General features: G+C 37.6%; 1 protein-coding gene across 3 annotated transcripts in view; it reads left to right on the forward strand.

Moving 5' to 3' along the window:
- Positions 1-17,323, forward strand: part of TOPBP1 (DNA topoisomerase II binding protein 1) — a 71,659-nt gene extending 54,336 nt beyond the window's left edge. For all 3 annotated transcript variants that reach the window (XM_060099683.1, XM_060099685.1, XM_060099684.1), the window contains 5 exons: positions 1,739-1,902; positions 2,440-2,577; positions 5,539-5,628; positions 5,766-5,927; positions 16,483-17,323. In XM_060099683.1, the coding sequence (XP_059955666.1) occupies positions 1,739-1,902; positions 2,440-2,577; positions 5,539-5,628; positions 5,766-5,927; positions 16,483-16,626 (698 nt within the window). In that variant the 3' untranslated portion in view covers positions 16,627-17,323. The remainder of the gene's footprint in view (positions 1-1,738; positions 1,903-2,439; positions 2,578-5,538; positions 5,629-5,765; positions 5,928-16,482) is intronic.
- The last annotated feature ends 718 nt before the right edge of the window (positions 17,324-18,041 follow it).

The raw sequence follows: 18,041 nt of genomic DNA on the forward strand, positions 1-18,041 counted from the left end.
AGCGTCGATTTTATAAAGCTCTAATCTAAATCTAAAGTCACTGGGTCATAGGATTTAAAGATTTAAATGGAAACCAACCATTAAGGTTTAAGAATCTTGTGCTGCTTTGAGCATTTGTTCATTGTTGAAACCTTGGACAAAATCCATGGAATTATAGACTTAAAATATGATTAAAACTACATTTTTATGAAGTTGAAGGTACAGTGACGTCCAGACAGGAGCTCCTCCTCATGTGACATTCTTATTCCACTAGTTGTCAGGCTCTCCATCTGACACCATTCTGAAGGCAGCATACTAGGAAAGTAAACTTTCTAGGAGCTACATTTTAAAGAGTAGAAAGAAAGAGGTGAAATTAATTTAAAATATATATTTAACCTAGTATATGCAAAATATTATATTCAATGTGTAATTAGTATAAAATATCAGTGAGATAATTTACCTTTTTTTCTTACTATGTCTGAAATCTGGGATATATTTTACACGTACAGCACATCTCAACTTGGACTGGCTGTGCTTCAGGTGTTCAGTAGCCACATGTGGCTAGTGGCTACTGTATTGAACAAAGCAGCCCTATAGAGCTAAGAACATTACTGGAAAGAACTTAATATGACAGCTTGACCTAGAGAAAACATTAAGAAATAATGGTTGTTTTTAATAGTGGCCCTGAATCATCAAGAAAAGATTAAATGTCATTTAGTGCTATCCTTTTAAGGATGTGGAGAACTTTTCTGTCAGTCACAGAATAAATTTGTTATGTAGAGTTAGATATTGATATTAATAATGGAATTTTTACCTATTGCTCTTTTGTCACTGTGATTCTGGGTGACTTACTCTGTACCTGTGTCCTCATGTGTAAATTGCACATAACAATAGTACGTTCATAGAGTTGTGAGGATTAAATGAGTTAATACTTTCAACTTCCAACAGTCCCTGGCATGTATATAGTAAGTGCTCAAAAGGTCTTGTTGCTCTTATTATTAGAGTCATCTGTAAAGCATGAGTGGAGTTCCATTTTTTGTTGAAATCTTAGAAAGTTCTTGATACTCTGCCTAACCTCTGAAGTGTAATCAAAAAAGCCATGCTTTACATAAGCTTACATTTACTTATGCCTTCTTCTGTCCTCAAAGCCAGACTTCATAATACATATCTGAGAAAAGGGTTCAGCTCCCACCTTCTTCATCTCTATTTACCTAGTGTTTTCCTCCCAAGCTTCTGTGTTGGTCTGCTGACCTTATTTCCACTAAAAGCAGAAGAAAAATTTTTTCTTCTGCTTTTAGTCTGTAGTTTCCCCCCTTTGAACGAGGATTTAGCATTGAGAGAGCAAAGAATTTTTGTTAATTATATTAGATCTGATAATGGCATTGTAGCTGTATGAGAAAATTTCCATGTATTTTAGAGATGCATACTGAATACATAGGGATAAATTAAAATGATATCTGGTATTTGCTTTAAAATGGTTAAGCAAAAATGGGGTAGTTTGAAGTAAGGATGGTGAAATTTTGATAATTTTAGAACCTAGGTAGCCAGTGTATGGGGGTTCATTTTACCGTTTTATCTACTGTTGGATTTAAAATTTTCATAATAAACATTATTTTATTTAAAAAATATATGTAAAGTATGTTAGAGGTTTTGTTTATTGGTGCATTTTGTTTATAAATAATTCCTCTGCATAGTTGAGGTACATTTTCCCTCAGGAAAAGTTAAGAATCAATAAAGTACCTATTTTTTTCTAATCAAGGTGGATTAGTGATTGAGAAGCAGTGCTTTGATCCCAACTGTACACACATTGTTGTGGGACATCCACTTCGCAACGAGAAGTATTTAGCTTCTGTGGCAGCTGGGAAGTGGGTGCTCCATCGCTCCTACCTTGAAGCTTGCAGGACTGCTGGGCGCTTCATGCTGGTGTGTATGCAAATTCACGTGAAGGGTTGTTTTTCTTTAAAAGTAAAGGTCTTAATAACTGATTCCAGCACATAAAATATTAAGCTAATTATTTGAAATATTTTGGTTCCTAACTGACCATTGCAGTAATACCTATCATGTACTTTTTGAAGTTTTCAATCAAGATCATTCAGGGATCTTGCCTGTGTAGACAGGTAATCAAGCTGTTAATACATACCTCCTCTGAGACCATGTCCTTCTGTGAAGTTCATCTTACAGTAGGTGAAGCCCAATAATCTATTACCAATTGCTAAGACATAGTTATCTGTTTCTTAGAAATGTATGCAATATTCTTCTGATTTCTAATTAAAAGCCAGATGTACTTGACTTTCATATGAAGCCAAATTAATCTACATTTCCTCCATGCTCATAAACTGATGCTTACTTAGTATCCTCTGTATTTAGAGGAATGGAATGTATAGCTTGTAACTCATTAGATTGTGGATTCTTTGAGGACATATTGTATGAACTCAAAAGTTTGTTGAACTAATTCTCTAGGAAGAAGACTATGAATGGGGAAGTAGTTCCATACTTGATGTTTTGACTGGAATCAGTGTACAGCAACGAAAACTAGCACTTGCAGCAATGAGATGGAGGAAGAAAATCCAGCAAAGACAAGAATCAGGCATTATTGAGGTATTAACGTATATAACTATGTAGGTAGTATAAATGGCATCTGATGTCATGACTAGTCCAGATTTTTTTTTTTCAGAGAATGTGCTTGACAAAATAAGAAAATTCTACTTGTCTTTTATCCCTTGATTGATATACTTAATTTGGGCATTCTAAATTGAGCTTAGTGTTGATTCCTAATTCTTCTAATTGTGATCAACAGTAAGATATATATAATGTTGATAGCTCTCTTAAAAATCATCTATATGTGTAAAATGTGACCCATACTGTATTTCTCCGAAAGAGTCTTTCTAGCATCCAGCTTCAGGGCTTCTCAACTTGGGGTCCACAGACTCTCCCAAAGGAGTTTTTTTGTTTTTTGCGGTACGCGGGCCTCTCAGTGTTGTGGCCTCTCCCGTTGCGGAGCACAGGCTCTGGATGCACAGGCTCAGCGGCCATGGCTCACAGGCCTAGCTGCTCCGCGGCATGTGGGATCTTCCCGGACCAGGGCACGAACCCGTGTCCCCTGCATCGGCAGGTGGACTCTCACCCACTGCGCCACCAGGGAAGCCCCCAAAGGAGTTTTATAGATCAAATTCAGGAAGGCTATATACACTTTGTTTTTGTTTTGTTTTGTTTTGTCTTTTATTGGAGTATACTTACTTTACAATGTTGTGTTAGTTTCTGCTATACAGCAAAGTGAATCAGCCACATGTATACATATATCCCCTCTTCCTTGGATTTCCTTCCCATTTAGGTCACCACAGAGCACTAAGAGTTCCCTGTGCTATACATTCTGTTCTCATTAGTTATCTGTTTTATACATACTAGTGTATATATGTCAATCCCAATCTCCCAATCCATCCCAGCCCCTCCCTTCCCCCCTTGGTATCCATACGTTTATTCTCCACATCTGTGTCTCTCTTTCTGCTTTGCAAATAAGTTCATCTATACCATTTTTCTAGATTCCACATATATGCGTTAATATACGGTATTTGTTTTTCTCTTTCTGACTTACTTCACTCTGTGACAGCCTCTAGGTCCATCCACATCTCTACAAATGACCCAGTTTTGTTCCTTTATATGGTTGAGTAATATTCCATCATATATATGTACCACATCTTCTTTATCCATTCCTCTGTTGGTGGACATTTAGGTTGCTTCCATGTCCTGGCTATTGTAAATAGTGCTACAATGAACATTGGGATCCAGGAAGGCTTCCACTTTGGATGGGGGAAGAAATACATCCTTATTTTTACTAACCTCTAATTGAAAGTTAACATTTCCTTCATTGTAAGTCTAGGCAACAAATTGCAACACTATTAACAGTACTATGATTTTGCCCCCCAGGAATCAGATATTTTTGGTTGCATTATGATTGCAACTTGAAATACTGTTTATGTTTGTCACAACTTTAAAATAGTACATACAGACCTCCCCAACTTGTGATGGTTTGACTTTATGATGGTGCAAAAGTGATACACATTCAGTAAAAACCATAGTTTGAATTTTGAATGTTGGTCTTTTCTCAGGCTAGCATTATGCAGTACAATATTCTCTGGTGATACTGGGCAGCAGCAGCAGCCACAGCTCCCAGTGAGCCACGTGATCATGGGGGTAAACAACCGATACACTTAAAACCATTCTGTTTTTCACTTTCAGTATAGTATTCAATAAATTACATGAGATATTCAACAACTTTATTATAAAATTGTCTCTGTATTAGATGATTTTGCCCAACCACAGTCTAATATAAGTGTTACGAGCATATTTGAGGTAGGCTGGGCTGGTAAGCTATGATGTTCAGTAGGTTAGTTGTATTTAAATGCTTTTTTGGGGGTTGTGTTGGATCTTAGTTGTGGCCCATGAGATCTTCGTTGAGGCACGCGGGATCTTTCATTGCAGCACATGGGCTCTTCGTTGGCGTGCGGGCTTCTCTCTAGTTGTGGCACGCAGGGTGCATGGGCTCTCTAGTTGTGGCGCGTGAGTTCCAGAGCATGTGGGCTCTGTAGTTTGCAGCACGCAGGCTCTCTTGTCGAGGCATGCGAGCTCAGTAGTTGTGGCACACAGGCTTAGTTGCCCCGCGGCATGTGAGATCCCTGGGACCTGACCAGGGATCGAACCTGCATCCCCTTCATTGGAAGACAGATTCTTTACCACTGGACCACCAGGCAAGTCCCTTAGTGCATGTTTGACTAAACCGTATTTTCAACCCCATGATGGGTTTAATATAGAAGCACGTCTATTATTATGTCACAAATTTTGAAATATTTTGATACTTTTCAATAAAATGGTTTCTTTTGTAATAGTTTGTATTTTATTTTGGACATTTAAAAAACATTCATATGGTATGGAAATTACATCTCAATAAAGCTGTTATTTTTTTAAAAGTTATTTAGAGAACAGATCCATAGGTTTTACTAGACTTCCAAATGGGTCCATGGCTCACAAAAAGGTTAAGAACCTGAGTTATATCATCATTTGTGTTATATTCTGAGTTCTCTGCTGTCTTCAAGTCCCTGTTAGCCTTGATTCCCTTTCTTTTAAAGTAATTCCACTGGCTTCTGTTAATTGTTAATTCTGTACTTAAATATTTTATGTTTCAAATTTGTAAACATTTTCAAGACAAATATTAACTGGAGGCTTCATCTCATCTAAGAAGCTGTGCTTTAGGCTCTACCTTTGATTAGTTGTAAGAAAAAAATAGTAGAAAAGACTAAACAAATGTCACATTGCTTTGTTTTAATGTTACCTAATCATTAAATCATTTTCCTTCATTCTTCAAGTATTTATTGATGGCCTACTGTGTGCCAGACACCGTGGCTATCTGTTTCAGAGTATTCTGACCAAGATAGTTATCAGTGTGTTCATCAGAAGTAAATGTTTTAAGATTATTCATTGACAGAGAAAATAATGTATTTTTTGTATTATTTTGTCATTTATTTTTCCAAATAATTTCAACACTGATTATTTTTTTATTTGTAGGGGGCGTTTAGTGGGTGGAAGGTTATTTTACATGTTGATCAGTCCCGAGAAGCAGGATTCAAACGCCTTCTTCAGTCAGGAGGAGCAAAGGTTTGTATCGACAAGGTTGCTGTGATCAATTCTTGATTTTCTGTGCTTTATGAGATGGTAATCCTTTATGTGTAGATTATACAGTTGAACTGCTTTGAAACACTGATAGATTGTGATGCTTTTTGTTTTTTCCTTAGGTGCTACCTGGTCATTCTGTATCTTTATTTAAAGAAGCTACACATCTCTTTTCTGACTTTCATAAACTAAAACCAGATGACTTGGGAGTTAATATAGCAGAAGCTGCTGCCCAGAATGTGTACTGCTTGAAAACGGAATACATTGCTGATTTTCTTATGCAGGTTTGTAAGATCCTGTCCTTGACCTCCTCGCCACTAGAAGTGTGCTTATATGCATAGAGTCCCCTCGGCGTGTTATTCATAGAATGTTAATCTCTTGTTAGTCTCCCCCATTCAACCCCTTTCAGTTTCAGTCTATTTTTTAAAATAATGAAAACCTATGTAAACATTTAGCCTAGAAGTTAAATATGAAACAGGTATAAAAATCTGGATACCTCTAAAAGCACCCTCTAAAATGTTGGAATATAAAGAAAGCAGAAATTGATTCCACGAGTCCAAGGAGAAACATTTACCCAAGGGTCCTTTTTAAATTTTGACCTTTTGTTTTGATACACTGTAAATACCTGTGTTAGACAGTAAGGGAAATGAAGCACTTACTACATGGAGGGCTCACTAGACTCCTGTTCAGAATTGGCCTATGTTGGGTGATTTGAATGGGCAAAGAAAAATCTTCCTGACACCAGAGTGCCTAAAATGCCATCAGGAATCAGCAAGATATGACACATGATTTTAAATGTCTTACAACAAAGGATTTCAAACAGATTAGTGTAGAAGTAGGGGGAAGCCAAAACTAACCTGCGTTGTGGTGGCTGCTGCTTGTGTTTGGAAGTTGGCCAGCTTTTAATCGGAGTGCCTGAAACCTGCATGCAAAGCCCCTGTCGTAAAGCAGTGGGGGGTATCGATTAGGACTTAGTAAACCAGCACTAGGTCTCCTTGAACGTCTAAAGAACGTTTTACAAATCTCTGTTTGTTGAGACATGAGGTTTTAAAATATCACCCACTGGGAAAAGGGCAGGGATTGGGGGAATGTAGAGAACCTCCCATACCTCTTCCCTCCAGAAATTCCTGATCATTTCAGGGATACAGCGGCCATCTAAGATGGGACCCAACATAGATTAATTGCTTAAACTTGTGCTGTGTTAAACTTGCACATGTGCTATAATTTGGGGGTATTTTTTCTTTTTACATAAAAAAGAGTGTATAGAAAATATGTCCTGGTTAAAGAATAGCAAAATGTCATTCAGGTGCCCAGGATAAGAAATAGAAGTTTGCTAGTCCCATAGGAGCTCCCTGTTGCTCCTTCCCAGTTGTTCATGTCCCTGCCTTTCTCAGGGTTGTAATGTGTGTCAAATACTAGATGTCTGGAGAAACACCTTGGGGGAGTGAGCTGCTCTGTATTTCTGCATCTGAGCTTATTGTTGCCTATCTCTAGCTCTCAGGAGTAGGTCAAAACAGAACACTTCTATAGCGTGAAGCAGCAGGCTAAGGAGGGGAGAGCAGCAGCTTCGTCGGGTTCATGGCCAAGATAAGCCAAGCACAGATAGGACTCGGAGATAGGCTCACCCCAGTGTTCTGACTTCAGCTTAGAAACTAGGTGTGGTGGCTGCAGAGATCTTGGTCTTCAGTCACACTGCTGCAGTCTGGTTGTCACCCTCTGCCTACTTCTGTACACGGCCATCGTCCCAGAAGCTCCGTTCACCACCACTTGTCTCTTTTCTGTTAAATCTCCTGTTTCTGAATCGCATGTCATCTTGATCTGCCATCTATCTCATTGTGATGGAGGTCTCTTCTCGTAACTTCTTGAGAGGGAACACATGGAAGGTAAATTGAGACATTCTATGTGTGGAAATTCTTTTCTCTATTCTCATTCCTACTAGACTGGTAGTTTGGCTGGGCATCAAATTCTAGGTTGGAAACTGCTTTCTCTTAGACTTTTGATTCTTTGTCTCTTTGCTTCTAGTATTGCCATTGAGTAGTCTAAAGCCATCTGATGCTTAATCTTTTCTATGTAGCTGTAATCTAGTTAGGAAGTGCTTTTTTTGCCCCAGTTTTATGAAATTTCAAAATGATACACTCTCATGAGGATCTGTTTATATTATGCTGGGCACTTGGGCCCTTTCTGGTCTGGTAACTTCTATCTGTGAGTTCTGGGAAATCTTGAATGATTTCAATGATGAGGGTTTTGTTTTCCACTTTCTGTTCTCTCCTTCTGTACTTCTGCTATTTGTATATTAGATTTTATTACTTTTCATTTATTTTTATCTTTTTGAGAGATTCTTGCAGTTCAATATTCTATCAACTTCATTTTGCTATCATGTTTTAGACCTGTTTTCATTTTTTTAAATAAATTTATTTATTTTATTTATTTATTTTTGGCTGCATTGTGTCTTTGTTGCTGCACGCAGGCTTCCTCTAGTTGTGGCAAGTGGGGGCTACTCTTCGCAGCAGTGCGCAGGCTTCTCACTGTGGTGGCTTCTCTTGTTGTGGAGCACAGGCTCTAGGCGTGCAGGCTTCAGTAGTTGTGGCACGCCGGCTCAGTAGTTGTGGCTCGTGGGCTGTAGAGCACAGGCTCAGTACTTGTGGCACATGGGCTTAGTTGATCCGTGGCATGTGGGATCTTCCGGGACCAGGGCTCGAACCCGTGTCCCCTGCATTGGCAGGAGGAAGTCCCTGTTTTCATTTTTTGAATTTATATTTTATTGTTTTAATGTTTTCTTGTTTCATCGATTAATACCTTCTGTAAGCTCTCAGAGGATTTATTGATGTATTTTTTTTAAGTTTTCTTATCTTTGCATAGTTTCTACTTCCACCAAGCTGTGTTTTTTCCTTTATCTGGGTTTTTATCTTCCATGTTAGAGGAATTTATCAGATATCTAGTAATTCTTGGTTTTCTGTCCATGATTAAGAGTAGGGGGTAGGGACTTCCCTGGTGGTGCAGTGGTCAAGAACCCGCCTGCCAGTGCAGGGGACATGGGTTCGAGCCCTGGTCCGGGAAGATCCCACATGCTGCAGAACAACTAAGCCCATGTGCCACAACTACTGAAGCCTGCGAGCCTAGAGCCCATGCTCCGCAACAAGAGAAGCCACTGCAATGAGAAGCCTGCACACCGCAACGAAGAGTAGCCCCCGCTTGCCGCAACTAGAGAAAGCCTGCACACAGCAATGAAGACCCAACACAGCCAAACATAAAAATAAATAATTAATTTTTTAAAATATCACTTTAAAAAAAAAACAGGGGGTAAGAAGCTGATTAGAAGTACTGAGCACAGTTGGGTCTTGTCCATTTTGAGCTGGGTGAGATGGTGTGGGTGAACTAGTTATTGGACACCTCTCCTAGATTCATAACTTTATGTGCTTCTTGAATTTTTTCATTTTTATCCAAAGGGGAGTCTTCTGATCTGCCTAAATGATGAGTCTGGCCACCATTTTTTTTTTGAATTGAGATACAATTGGCATATAACATTAGTTTCAGGTGTCCAAAATAATGAATGATTCAGTATATGTATATTTTACGAAATGATCTACGCAGTAAGTCTAGTTAACATCCATCACCACACATAATTACAATTTTTTTAATCTTGTGATGAGAACTTCCAAAATTGAGTATCAACAACTTTCAAATATACCATACAGTACTATTAACTATAACCATTATGCTGTGTATTATATTCCCACAGCTTATTTATTTTATAACAAATTTGTACCTCTTGACCACCTTTATCCATTTTGCCCACCCCTCACGCCCCTGCCTCTGTCAAGCAACTACCAGTCTGTTATCCGTATCTATTGAGTTTTGAGGGTTTTGTTTTTTTTAGATTCCACTTACAAGAGATCATACAGTATTTATATTTCTCTGTCTGACTTTTTTTGCTTAGCATAATGCCCTCAAGGTCCATCCATGTTGCCGCAATTGGCAGGATTTCCTCTTTAATGGCTGAATAATATTCTGTTTTGTGTGTGTGTGTGTGTGTGTATATATACATAACAGTTTTCTTTATCCATTCATTCACTGCTGTACACTCATATCTTGGCTATTAGATATCTTCGAGTTAGTGTTTTTGTTTCCTTTGGATAAATATCAGAAGTGGAATTGTTGGACCATATAGTAGTTCTGTATTTAATTTTTTGTGGAACCTCCATACTGTTTTCCAGAGAGGCTGCACCATTTACATTCCCACCAATGGTGCACAAAGGTTCCATTTTCTCTGCATCCTTGCCAACATGTGTTATCTCTTGTCTTTTTTACGTTAGTTATCCTAACCGCTGTGAGGTGGTATCTCATTGTGGTTTTGATTTGCATTTCTCTGTTGATTAATGGTGTTGAGCACCGTTTCACGTACCTGTTGGCCATCTGTATGTCTTCTTTGGAAAAATGTCTCTTCAGATCATCTGCCCATTTTTTAATCCGATTTTTTTTTTTTTTGCTGTTGAGTTGTATGAGTTCTCTATATATTTTGGATATTAACTCCTTATCAGGTATATAATTTGCAAATATTTTCTCCCATTTGATAAGTTGCCTTTTCATTTTGTTGATGGTTTCCCTCACTGTGCAGAAGTTTTTTGGTTTGATAGAGTTTCACTAGTTAATTTTTGCTTTTGTTACCTTTGCTTTTGGTGTCAAATCCAAAAAATCATCACCAAAACCAGTGTCAAGGAGCTTGCTGCCTATGTTTTTTTCTAGGAGTTTTATGATTTCAGGTCTTATGTTCAAGTCTTTAATCCATTTTGGGTTTATTTTTGTGTATGATGTAAGATAGTGGTTGAGTTTCATTCTTCTGCATGTGGGGGTTCCGTTTTCCCAACACTATTTATCAAAAAGACTGTCTTCTCCCTATTGTATATTCTTGGCACCTTTGTCGTAAATTAATTGATCATGTATGCATATGTTTACTTCTGGGCTCTCTAGCCTATTCCATTGATCTGTTTTTGTGCCAATACCATATTATTTTGATTACTATAGCTTTGTAATATAGTTTGAAATCAGGGAGCATGATGCTTCCAAGTTTGTTGTTCTTAACATTGCTTTGGCTATTTGAGATATTTTGTGGTTCCATACAAATTTTAGGTTTGTTTGTTCTGTTTCTCTGAAAAATGCCATTGGAATTTTGATAGGGATTGCATTGAATCTGTAGATTGCTTTGGGTAGTAAGGATATTTTAACAATATTCTTCCAGTCCATGAGCACAGATTATCTTTTCATTTATTTGTATCTTTTTCAGTTTCTTTCATCAGTGTCTTACAGTTCTCAGTTTACAGATGCTTTACCTCCTTGGTTAAATTTTTTCCGAGGTATTTAATTTCTCTTTTTTTAATTTTTAAATTATTTATGTCTTTATACTTAAAACGGCTTTTTTCTAAACAGGATATAGTTGGGCCTTGCTTTTTATTCTCATAGTCCATGATGTAATTACTGATACTGTATTTTTTTTTTTTTTTGCCATTTGTTTTTGGTTTGTCTCTTCAGTTCTTTGTTCCTCAGTTCTTCTTTTCTTGCTTTTTTTGGTATTTAATATTTTTTAGAATTTCATTTCATCCATTGTCTTTTTTTTTTTAAATATTTATTTGGCTGTGTTGTGGCATGGGGGATCTTTGTTGCCATGTGCGGGATCTTTGTTGCAGCTTGCAGGATCTTTAGTTGCTGCACATGGGAACTAGTTCCCTGATCAGGGATCAAACCCAGGCCCCCTGCATTGGGAGTGTGGAGTCTTAACCACTGGACCACCAGGGAAGCCCCCTCCATTGTCTTTTTTTTTTTTTAATTTATTTATTTTTGGCTGTGTTGGGTCTTCGTTGCTGCACGTGGGCTTTCTCTAGTTGTGGAGAGCAGGAGTTACTCTTCGTTGCAGTGAGTGGGCTTCTCATTGCTGTGGCTTCTCTTGCTGCGGAGCATGGGCTCTAGGTACATAGGCTTCAGTAGTTGCAGCACGCGGGCTCAGTAGTTGTTGCTCACAGGCTCTAGAGGACACAGGCTCAGTAGTTGTGGCGCATGGGCTTAGTTGCTCCACGGTACGTGGGATCTTCCCTACCCAGGGCTCATACCCATGTCCCCTGCATTGGCAGGCAGATTCTCAACCACTGCGCAACCAGGGAAGACCCTCCATTGTCAAAGACTTCTCTGCTTTTTTTTGGAGGGGCAGGAGTGTTTTGCTTTACAGATTACAATATACTTCCTTAATTTTTCATAATCTTTCTAGAGTTAATATTGTGCCACTTTGCATAAAATGCAGAAATCTTGAACCATATAGATTCCTTTGCTTCCCCTGTTCTTCAAACCAAGGGCCGTTAAACTGTAGCCCACAGGCCAAATCCAGCCCACTGCCTGTTTTATTAATAAAGTTTTATTGAAACACAGCCACGTTCATACATTTGCATATTCTTTGGCTGCTTTTGCACTACAACTGCAGAGTTGAGTAGTCGCAACAGAAATTTGCAACTACTAAAATATTTAATGTCTGGCCCATCTATCTGTTTTAGCCCCACAGTACAGTGTTACACTTTAAGTAAGTTTTGCTTTAAACAATCCAATGTATTTTAAGGGAATCAAAAAGGAAAAAAGTATTTTATATTTACTCTAATATATACCATTTTGAGTGATATTTTTTTCTGAAGATCTAAGTTTCCATCTGGTATCATTTTCCTTCAGCCTGAAGAACTTTCTTTAGTTTGTAGTACAAATATGATGGGGACCAATGCTAGTTTTCTTTTTTTTCTTTTTTTTGAAAATGTCTATTTTACCTTTATTCTTGAAGATTTTTGGCAGGATATAGAATTTGGGGTTGAGTTTTTTTCTTCTTCTGGTACTTTAATAAAGACTTCATTTCTCCTGGCCTCCATTGTTTCTTTTTCTTTTTACTTTTCTAAAAAATATTTATTTTTTAAAATAAATAATATTTTTTGGCTGCATTGGGTCTTAGTTGTGGCACTTGGGATCTTCGTTGAGGCATGCAGGATCTTTGTGGCGTGGGCTCTTCATTGTGGCAGACAGGCTTCTCGTTGTGGTGTGTGGGTTTTCTTCTCTCTCTAGTTGTGTCATGGGGGCTCCAGAGTGCCTGGGCTCTGTAGTTTTGTGGAATGCGGGCTCTCTCGTTGAGGCGCACGGGCTTAGTTGCCCCAGGGCATCTGGGATCTTAGTTCCCTGACCAGGGATCGAACCTGCGTCCCCTGAATTAGAAAGTGGACTCTTTACCACTGGACCACTGAGGAAGTCCTAAGGCCTCCATTGTTTCTGATAAGAAGTTAATGGTAATTTGAATTGTTCCCCTTTATTCAATGTGTCATTTTTCTCCTGGCTGTTCTCAGGATTTTCTCTTCAACTTTGATTTTCAACCATTTATATTTCCAGGTATGGTTTCTTTGTATGAATCCTGATTGGTATCCACAAAGCTTCTTTAAACTTATGTCTCTCACCAAGTTTGGGAAATTTGGGGCATTATTTCTTCATTCTGCTATTTTTTCTGCTTCATTCTTTTCTGTCTGGGAATTCAGTTACTCATGTTACTCTTTTGATATTGTCCCACAGGCCCGTAAGCCTGTATTCACTTATTTGCAATTATTTTTCTCTGTGTTCTTCTGATTGCCCAATTCCTGTGTATCTATCTCCAACTTCACTGATTTTTTCCTGTTATTTTCATCTGCTCTTAATCCTATCCAGTGAGACTTTGACTTAAGTCTTATATTTTTGGACTTCCCTCTTGGCGCTGTGGTTAAGAATCTGCCTGCGAATGCAGGGGATGCAGGTTCAATTCCTGGTCTGGGAAGATCCCACATGCCACAGAGCAACTGAGCCTGTGCTCTAGAGCCTGCACGCCACAACTACTGAAGCCTGTGTGCTCTAGGGCCCGCATGCTGCAACTACTGAGCCCACATGCTGCAACTCCTGAAGCCTGCGTGCCTGGAGCCCGTGCTCCACAACAAGAAAGCCACTGCAATGAGAAGCCCGCGCACCGAAACGAAGAGTAGCTCCCACTTGCCACAACTAGAGAAAGCCCACGTGCAGCAGTGAAGACCCAACACAGTTTTTTAAAAAGTATTACTTGTTTATATCTAAAATCTCTTTGGTTCTTTTCTGTGGTTTCTGTTTTTGTGCTGAGATTTCCTCTGTTCACTCATTTCAAGCATATTTTCCTTTATATCATTAAGAACAGTTATAATAGCTATGTTGGAATTGTCTACTATTTCCAACATCTGGGTCATGAGCAAGATGTTCTGTTACTTTTTTTTTAAATTAAACTTTTTATTTGGAAATAATTGTAGATTTACATGCAGTAGTAAGAAATAATACAGAGAGATTCCATGTACACTTTCTCCAGGTTACACTAGTGGGTAGCATCTTGCAAAAACTATAGTACAGTATTACAACCAGGATATTGGCTTTATACAATCCAAGCTTATTCAGATTTCCCCAGTTTTACTTCTATTCATGTATATTTGTGTATTTAGATTTCTGCAGTTTTATCATGTGTAAGTTCATGTATCTGTCGCCACAGTCAAGATACAGAACAGTTCTATCACTACAAGAATCCTTCATTTTTTTAATCTTAAATAAATGGAATTAACAATAGTGTGTAAACTTTGGCAATTGGCTTTTTTCACTCAGTAAAATTCCCTTTAGTTTCATCCAGATTGTTGCATTCTTATGCAACATTGAATACTTTTATTACCTTTTATTGCTGAGTAGTACAGATGTACCACAGTTAATCATTAACCTATTGAAGGACATCTGGGTTGTTTCCGTTTATGTACAGCTTCATATGTGAATATAAGATTTCATTGCACTGGGATAAATGCTCAAGAGTGTGTTTACAAAGTGGACATATTTTACATTCTCACCATCAATGTATGAGTGATCCAGTTTCTTTGTATCCTCATCTGCATTTAGTTGTCATTTTTTATTTAGCCATTTCATTTGGTGTATGATCTCTCTTGTGGTTTTAACTTGCATTTTCCTAATGGCTAATCAAAGTGAACATCTTTTTGTGTGCTTATTTGCCATGTTCATATCCTCTTCCTTGAAATGTCTCTTCATGTCTTTTGTCCACTTTGTAATTGAATTGTTTCTTTTACACTTGAGAGTTGTTTGTAATAGATACGTCTCTTGTTGGATATGTATTTGCACATATTTTCTCCCAGTCTGTGGCTTATGTATTCATCCGTTTATCTTTATCCTCTTTTTTCTTTTTTTTGGCTTAGCCACACAGCTAGCAGGATCTTCGTTCCCCAACCAGGGATTGAACCGGTGCCCCCAGTAGTGGAAGCACTGAGTCCTAACCACTGGACCACCAGGGATCCCCTACCTTTATCTTCTTAACAGGAATTTTTGCAAAACAGAAGTTTTAAAAAAGGTTTTGTAGTTTTTACTTTTATGTCTGATAATACGTAGAGGTGTAAGGTTTAGGTCAAAGTTGTTAGGAGGTTGGTTGAGGGGTTTTCTGCCTCAGAATGTCCAGTTGCTCCAGCACCATTTGTTGAAAGAACTATACTCCATTTAGTTGCATTTGCACTTTGGTCAGTATTCAGATGTGCATTTTGTGTGGATCTATTTCTGCATCCTCTGTTCTGTTCCATCAATCTATGTGTCTTTCCCTCTGCAAGACTCTTAATTACTGTATACATAATAAGTCCTAATATTAGGTAGTGATTCCTTCCTCTTTATTCCTCTTTTTCAAAATTGTTGTTGCTATTCTAGGGCCTGTACTTTTTTTTTTTGCCTGTATCTTTATATGTAAATTTTTAAATAAGCCCGTTTGTCTATAAAAATACCTTGCTACGATTTTGATAGGAATTACATTAAACCTACAGATCAGTTTGAGTGTTTGACATCTTTACTATGTGAAGTCTTTTAGTCACTGAGGACTAATCTCTAATTATTTAGGTTGTCTAATTTCTTTCATGGGCATTTTGTAATTTTCAGTATATGTATATTTTTTTCTTAAGTTGATACCTAAGTATTTCCATTTTGGGGGGTGATTGTTTTTTCTTGAGAATAGTTCATGTTCTGCTTCTTCACATGTATAGTAATTTTGGGTGTATCCTAGAAATTACAGATCAGTTGTAGAGACTAGATCCTGTCATGTTCTTCTGAAGAGGACCATTTTATTTGTTTAGCAGGCAGTTTGTTTGGCTGACCTTCCGCAGTGAGTGGCAGCTCAAACCTTAGTTGGGTTCTTTGAGCCTTACCTTGAGTCTCTGCACGTACATGATTTAGGGGTCAAGCAAGGATTTGGTCAGCGTTTATAACACAGAGTTTGGAGCTCCTCCCAAACTTGCTGGAATTTCCTACCTTATTTTCTAGTGCTGTGGTTGCCATTCTGTCCTCTGGTTCTTCAGAGTTTTCTGTTAGAGTTTTAGCCAGTCAACAAACAGGGGCTTCTCCTCAGACTAAAAGCCATAAAAAATGAAAAGGGGAGTTCATCCCATTCCATTCAAAGATTTTCAAAAATTTACACTAAACATAACATCTCACAGTTAAATGATAGCTATTAACTGTATTTTACCATATTTTCCATATTCTGTATTTAATCCATATTTTACAGATGAAACCATTAAGATCTGAGCTAGCCCCACTCTGCCTGAGCTATAAACTCATTTTTCTGATAAAAGGTGAAATTTTGTTACACAGGATCTGTTCACTAAAGGTGACAAGTGCTAAATAGCTACCTTGAAAGACAAATGTTTAAGTTTTTTGTTCATACAGCAGAGTAAAGGAATCTATTACCTAATTAACAGTTTGAAATCTGAAAAAAATGAACAATGTTGGTTTTTTTACCCCCTTTTATAGGAATCCCCTCCTCAAGTAGAAAATTACTGTCTACCAGAAGCTGTTTCATTTCTTCAGAATAATAAGGAACCTGGGCCTGGATTCTCACAAAAGAGGAAAGCTCCTAGAGAGAAAAATAAAATCAAACGACCTAGAGTACAGTAATTGTATTTACTCAGTTACCAAACAAACATTAAATGTGTTTTTAATTAATAACTTGAATGTAACTGTGATGGATTTGTATAGTAATTTAAAGACAAGAACTTGAAGAATTCAGCTTCAGTGTAACAATGACCCTGCTTGAAGTTAGTTTTTAACACCTGAAATTTTAATCATTGCAATATTAACTGTTCCTAAATGGAAAGTTACCTAAAATAACAAAGTGCAACTCCTCAGCTAGCTTGTCATTAAATCATATTGACATGTGTAAAGGGCTTTTTGTTTATTTATTTTCTTGTAAATATCTGAGTCTGTAGCTTAGTGGAAGTTTTAGCAAGGTGATAGATTTTGCCTTAAAATGTCTGTTTTAATTCATAACAAGGAAATTATCAATTGGGATTTATTCATGTTTTCCATGATTTTTAGCGTCTCACCATTTTACTTCTTTTTAACAGGAGCCTGAGCACAAGGTTTAACGAGGAACTGAGGCTTTAAACTTAAATGTGTGTGTATATATGTAGATGCATGTTTATACAAATCTCCATGATGTTTGCCAAGTTTGGGCGCCAAAACTTGGAAAATAAGGACAATAAAGAATAAAAGTAGTGACTCAAAGTAGTTCAAATAAGTTTTTAAAAAGAAAAGCATTCTGGCATCCATTCTCTTGTTGAAGCAATAAAAGATTTGTAAAACACATTAAAAAGTGAATCTAGTCATGTTTCTGATGTTGTTTATATAGAATATTGTTCTAGTGGGTTGAAAAAAAAGGAACTACAAAATTGCAGTAGCCTCTATTAATCTAAACCTAAACACCAGGTACTACATGCATGACCACAGTTCTCTAATTATAAAGCTACCTCATTTTGTTTGACTGTAATTTTGATGTAAACTGTTCATTCCTAATAATTCTTTTAAAGCCAAATTCAAGTGGTGATGGATTAAAGTCCTCAACCTGGGCATCAAACCCCTGAAGTTTCCATCAGGTTTTCCTCTAAATAGAGTAGGGGTTATCCCGCCCTTCACAATACGAATTCCTACACTGCCAAACAGGGAGCACTGTTACATAAACTGTACTCCTGTCCCTCCCCCAAGCAAAAAAACACATGGGCCTCGTTTTATTAGAGCCATTTTGTGTTAGCTGGGTCCTTTCATTGGCAGTTTGCAGTAAGTTTCTCCCTGAATTTCACTACTTAAAAATTCTTTGAAATAGTTACTCTACAAATCTTCTTGATGAGCACACTGTTGACAAAACAAATGTTATTCTCCTATTTCTCTATCCCAGGAAAAATTAACTAATGTACCATTTTCTTTTCTGCCAAGATTATGAACTATTTTTTCAGTTCAGGCCTTCAACACACAGTTTACAATTTTAAGGCTCCAGATCGGTCTACACCCTGCATAAATCATTTCAACTCAGGCTT

The sequence above is a fragment of the Mesoplodon densirostris genome, chromosome 5, assembly GCF_025265405.1.
Source record: "Mesoplodon densirostris isolate mMesDen1 chromosome 5, mMesDen1 primary haplotype, whole genome shotgun sequence".
Classification (NCBI taxonomy): Eukaryota; Metazoa; Chordata; class Mammalia; order Artiodactyla; family Ziphiidae; genus Mesoplodon; species Mesoplodon densirostris.